Source organism: Elephantulus edwardii, unplaced genomic scaffold (assembly GCF_000299155.1).
Source record: "Elephantulus edwardii isolate Elephantulus edwardi_28Jun2011 unplaced genomic scaffold, EleEdw1.0 scaffold00042, whole genome shotgun sequence".
NCBI lineage: Eukaryota > Metazoa > Chordata > Mammalia > Macroscelidea > Macroscelididae > Elephantulus > Elephantulus edwardii.
The window spans coordinates 8026743-8032657 of record NW_006399792.1 but is presented as its reverse complement, the minus strand read 5'-3'; the positions used below and the strand labels follow the sequence as shown (position 1 = coordinate 8032657).

The following is a 5915-nucleotide window of genomic DNA, read 5'->3' as shown; positions in this document are numbered from 1 at the left end:
CCATAATTTTTGACTCATGTACTTATAACTTGTTAGTCAAATTTGTGTCTTCTAGGTTGCAACACCCCCATGATTCACCTTCAAGGATATGAACATGTACGGCCAAGCACAATCAATAAGAGTGCATCTAAATTCTGAAAACTAGAACTTCACTGTCCAATATGGCAGGCCCCAGGCACATATGGCTAGTGAACCTTTAATATGTGGCTACTCTAAATTGAGATGCACTTTTAAATGCAAAAGGAGCCCTGCTGGCACAATGCTTGCTAACTGAAAGGTTGGCAGTTTCAGACCACCAGCCTCATTTTGGAGGGGAAAAATCTACAGCCTTGGAAACTCCATGAGGAAGTCGATCTTATATGAATTGGAATAAACTTGATGGCAGGGGGTTTGGCAACTAAGGGTAAAAATCACATTATACTTCAAAAATTTGTTAAAAAAAGAATTTTACAGATCTCTAAAATCTTTAGATTAATTGCCTATTGCAATGATAATATTTTGATAGCATTTCTTAGATAAAATAGATTATTAAAATTCCTTTTCCCCTGTTTGTTCTTACTTTCTTTTAATTTGACAGTTGACTCCACTGCTATTGAGTCTGTCCTCTATTTTCCAAAGCTATAAATCTTCAAAGGTGAAGGACGCTGATATTTTCCCTTCAGAGTACTTGGTGGATTCCCACTGCCGCATCACCAGAACATCTTAATAAGGCTGCCAGAAAATTTAAAATTATGTATGTGACTTATATATGAGACACACACACAGATGACAAAACCCTGCTTGCTGAAACTGAGGAGGACCTGAAGCATTTGCTGCAGAGGGTCAAGGACTGCAGCCTTCAGTATGGATTAAGGCTCAATATCAAGAAAACAAAGATTCTCACCAGTGGACCAACTGGAAGCATCATGATAGATGGTGAAGAAATTGAGACTGTTAACAGCTTTAGTTTGCTTGACTCCACAATCAACACTCTTGGCACCAGAAGCCAGGAAATTAAAAAATGTATTGCATTGGAAAAGTCTGTTGTCAGGGACTTCTCCAAAGTACTGAAGAGAAACAATGTCAGTCTGGAGACTAAGGAGCACCTGGTACAGGCCATGGTCTTTGCAATCACTTCCTATGCACCAGAAAGTTGGAAAATGACTAGGGATGATAGAAGGAGAATTGATGCCTTTGAGCTGTGGTGTTGGAGAAAAGTATTGAATATACCATGGACTGCTAAGAGAGCTAACTGGTTTGTCCTAGAGAGAGTGAAACCAGGCTGCTCCTTGGAGGGCAAGGATTCTGAAGCTTCATCTGATATACTTTAGACATGTTTCAAGGAGGGACCAGTCCTTGGAGAGGGACGTCATGCTTGGGAGGATGGAGAGACAGCGCAGGAAGGAAGACTCTCAATGAGATGGGTTGGTTCAGTGACTGGGGAATTGGGGCTAGGTGTGTCAGAGAAAGTGAGATTGGCACAGGATAGGGCTATTGTACATAGGGTCACTATGAGTCGCAGGGGACTTGACAACACATAACAACAACAATATTTCCATTGGGTGGCACTGGGAGAGAGCCTCCCATCACTGCAGATTGAGACCTCTTTGGGATCCTGCACACAGTTCTAGGAATTATTTTGACCAATTGGTTAATTATCTACCTCTGGAAAGAGGGCAAGTTGAAAAGATGTTGATTTCCAGTTGGGCTTTTCTACCATTGGTATATAAACTTTGTGTACTCTGTTCTCTGGTGGTAAATGCTAAAGAACTTGTTTGACACCATGGGAAGGCAGAATCATGCCATCTGATCAAGTTCATGTAGGCCTTCTTTGAAATACCTTGTAGGTTTGGAACCTCATTCTCTCTTTCATGTCAAAGCTAAGTTTCACTTTCTCAGTCTTCTCAGCTTATTTTTGGACAACTTTTTTCTCCCAGACTTGACACTATCTCAGTGTTGAAATGGTAATTGTCATGTTGTATGTAATTAAAACATTTTAAAAAATATGTTCTTTTTTTGTGGGTTTTTTTAATTATTAAATTTTATTAGTATTAATGAACATTTACAGGGATTTTGGGTTTTCATTCCTTCATTGCTGTACCATTCTCTCTACCCTCTTCCCCAGTTTGTTCTTCTTCCCCCGCCATCCGAATGTCTGTTTTAATTGTCCAATTGCCACAGTGCTTGTCAAAGCCAGTTCTGTTTAATCTCCTTTGTCAGTGTGTCCTTTGCCATTCCCTATCACTCCTCCCTGAGAGAGACTTCACCCTGATTCATAAGGGAAAGGGGATGGCTTATTCTCTTAACTACTTCCTGCTGAAAAGGGACGCTGTGGGTTTCAGGGTGAAGATCTTCTCTCACTACTCTAAAGGGCCCCTTTGGCAGTAGGAAACACATAGACTATTATGGAGATTGATTTTGGAATTTAGATGCACTGTTATTAATTGTGCTTAGCCGTACATGTTCATATCCTTGAAGATGTATCATGGGGGTGTTGCAACCTAGAAGTCACAAATTTAACTAACAAGTTATAAGTACATGAGTCAAAAATTATGGAAAAGTAAAAGAAAAGATTCTTTCATTGTTTTACATACCCTCCCCCAGGTCTCCTCCACCATGGAGCCATCGCTCTAGACTCCTGTGATGACAGAAATACCTAGTCACATATCTCTTTTAAACAGTTTTCTCCCTCCTCTGCTTCAGTGCAGTATACATTATTGAACCCATCTTACTCAGTCTCTCCCCAACCCCGAGGTTAGTCCCATTCTACAACAGTGGCATCATGCGATATTTGTCCTTTTGTGACTGGGATATTTCACTCAGCATAATGTTCTCCAGAGTCAACCATTTCGAATAATATTGCATGAGTTCCTTGTTTTTCAATGCAGCATAGTATTCCATTGTGTGAATATACCACAGCTTCTCTAGCCATTCGTTTGCTGATGGGCACTTAGGTTGTTTCCAACTCCTTGCTATTGTGAACAAAGCTGCAATAAACATGGGTGTGCATATATCTGCTTGGATGTCAGCTATGGTCTCTTCAGGGTATATTCCCAGTAGTGGAATTGCTGGGTCAAATGGTATCTCTATTTGCAACTTTTTGAGAAAGCGCCATACTGCTTTCCACAGGGGTTGCACCATTTTACACTCCCACCAACAGTGAATCAGGGTTCCAGTTCTGAAGCAGCCATTTAAAATGTCTATAAATTGCTTTACTTTGTTTATCTGTGCGCTGTAACTCTGGCATCTGTGTGTCTGAGTTCAAATTCTGGCTCCTTCATTTACTAGCTGGAAGACTATGAGCAAGTTCTTTAATCATCCTGGGCTTGTTTCTTCACTTTAAAATGGGGATAATAATAGTGCTTACTGCATAGTTTGGTAGCAAAGAAGAAATGAATTGATAATACCTATGAAGTATACTCCTATATACCTTTGTTGAGAGAGGAAGATACTCAATAAAATAAATTGACACACTGACTGTTAACAATGGGCTTGAGTATATCAGAGATGGTAAGGTTGGTGCAGGATGGGGCAAGGTTCAGATGTGTTGCTGAGAGGGTCTCTGGGAGTCCTAGCTGACTTCATGGTACCTCACAACAACAATAACAAATGAGGTGTGCAGAACATATGCATATGACAATAGATGAGTGTCAGCTATTTAATGACTTCTTATTATTTCAGTTTTAAGCTGTTCAGCTTTTGTCTACCTTTCCTCTAAATTATGTCACCTAAATATCTTTACCTTTGTTGTTGTTGCGCACCTCTGAGGGGAACCAATCGTTAGCTGATCCTCCAGAGGGTTTCAGAGGCAGTTAATTGTGCAGGAGGAGACTACCCATCCTCCTCCTGCGGAGCAGCTGGTGGATTTGAACAGTATGCCTTCAGGATAGCAGTGAATTTTCTTACCAGAAGGCTATCAGAGCTCCCTTCTTTGCCTTTCAGCAGGAACTGTAATAAAAGCAGCACCCACCTCATCCTTGCTACTGTGAACAGATACGAAACATTATTTTATCTCCTAAGATGGAAGCTAAATATGGTGTCTTCTGTTCTGGGTAGTGTTAACCACCAAGAGGACTGGAATTTGGAAGCTTGGTCTTAGCTGAGGAGAGGGAATCGGAACACTTGACTGTGTGGCTGTATCTGCAGAAGCTCCTGGAGAGTGGGGTGGATGACAGCCTCAGCTTTGGGGAGGGACCTGCAGAGGGTCTTGAGTCTGTCTGGGAGAGAGGCCTCAATAAAGAGGAATAAACTGTGTTTTATAAGCCCGATTTTCCAGTTGTATGCATGCTTTCTTGGTATTTAATTATCCTCTAGTCTTTAAAATATTAGAGAGGATTAAGGAAAAAAAAGGAAGTCAGGATATTAAGAAACATGCTTAAGAAGAGCAGTTTAAATTGCAGATTGGAAACTCTCTGTATGTATGTGTGAGTGTAGGGTAGGGAGTGCTTACTAGTTAGTTGATAGACTTGAAAGCAGCGCAATCAGGCTTTGACCATAAAGGTCAGACAGGAATTCTTTCAGACTTATTTCTCTAAGGAAGAAATGACCTTCCTGGGATGGAGAGGGTGGGAGGAGTTTATGCCAGCTGCAGTAGCAGAAGAAGACATGGACTCTCACATCTCAGTAAACAGACATTGCGAAATTGTTTGCAGTGAAGAACCTCCTATCTCCTTTTCTCCAGCACCTTCCACCATCACCAGAGCCCGGCCTGGTGGTCTGACCTTAAAACCCTTGTATTACAGAATTTCTCTAGAGCAATCTCCCAATCCCCATCCCACTGCCTGTCTCTACACTCAAATTCACTGCTGCTGAGTCAGTACGAATCCATAGCGGACCCTCCAGTGAGTTTCAAGGCTTTAACTCGCACAGGAGAATGTCTATTTTCATGCTAAGGAGACGAGCCCTTGGGGCATTCCAATCACCACAGAGGTGAGCAGCATTTGGAGAAGTACTTGTTTGCAGAGGTTTTATTTACTTAACATGCAGGGGGGTTTGATAAGCTTCTGTTTAATAAGAGGGGTGTATTCTTTTCCTTTGGAGACTCTTCCACCTGACTTTAATTTTTTAAGTCTTTCTGAAAGAGTTCAAAAGAAGCCTAGTGCACAATCCTGTCTGTCACTACTAAGCAGCAGATTTAAACTCTGACAGCTTTCTGGCGGCACTTGCCGGAGTCCCGCCTCCTGCCGCGAAGCTGGGGAAGGTGGGCCATTTCTTTTTCAAAAGTCCCCCTAAAACGCTGCCCATGTTCAGCTCACTCGTGCTTTTGAATAAAGGAAGGAAGCAATGGTGTGGGAGCTGCTATCCAACGAGAGAGAGAACGGAGAGCGAGCGATGGAGAGGTTCCAAGGGACTGAAAGTGAAGTTACTTTATCAGAAGAGTAGAGTGGTGAGCAAGGCGGATGCATGCGTTTGGCGAGGAACCAGGGACCCGGAGGTGTGCACTTACCCCAGAAAGGTGAGGAACCGCGGGTCGGTGGCCAGGTTGGCGTCAATGGTGAAGGACAGGAAGGCAGGGCTCACCAGGTGCACCGGCTGCTCGGTGGAAAAGTCCAACTCCACGGTGGCCTCTGCCTGCACGGGTCCCTCCGGGGCGCCCGAGCAGAGGGCACCGAGCAGCCCGATGAGCAGCAGCGGCAGCAGCGGCGGCGGCGGCAGCGGCAGCATCGCGCTCCACCTGGCTGCGCACGGCGAGCGGCTCAGCGAGTCCCGGCGCCCGCGCACGTCCTCGTTCTCGGCGCAGCGCCTTTTCCCCGCGCCTCCGCCAGGCCGGCCCTCCGCCCTCCCACCGCCCCGCGCCGCGCCCTCTCTCCGCTCCCTCTAGGCTCGCGCCACCCGCCCCCTGCGGTTACTCCCACTTCCTGGCTAGCTTTTCCCTCGCTGCGATCAAGTCCACTTGTGGAAACACTCACACCCATCCGAAGGGTGCCGAGATGGCC

General features: G+C 44.4%; 1 protein-coding gene across 1 annotated transcript in view; it reads right to left on the bottom strand.

The window, feature by feature from the left end:
- HPSE (heparanase) overlaps positions 1-5643 on the bottom strand; it is a 100695-nt gene extending 95052 nt beyond the window's left edge. Inside the window, exons 1-2 of the mRNA XM_006885325.1 lie at positions 5426-5643; positions 5142-5239 (exon numbers count right to left, since the gene is read on the bottom strand). Coding sequence (XP_006885387.1) covers positions 5142-5239; positions 5426-5643 — 316 coding nt within the window. The remainder of the gene's footprint in view (positions 1-5141; positions 5240-5425) is intronic.
- Positions 5644-5915: the final 272 nt, after the last annotated feature.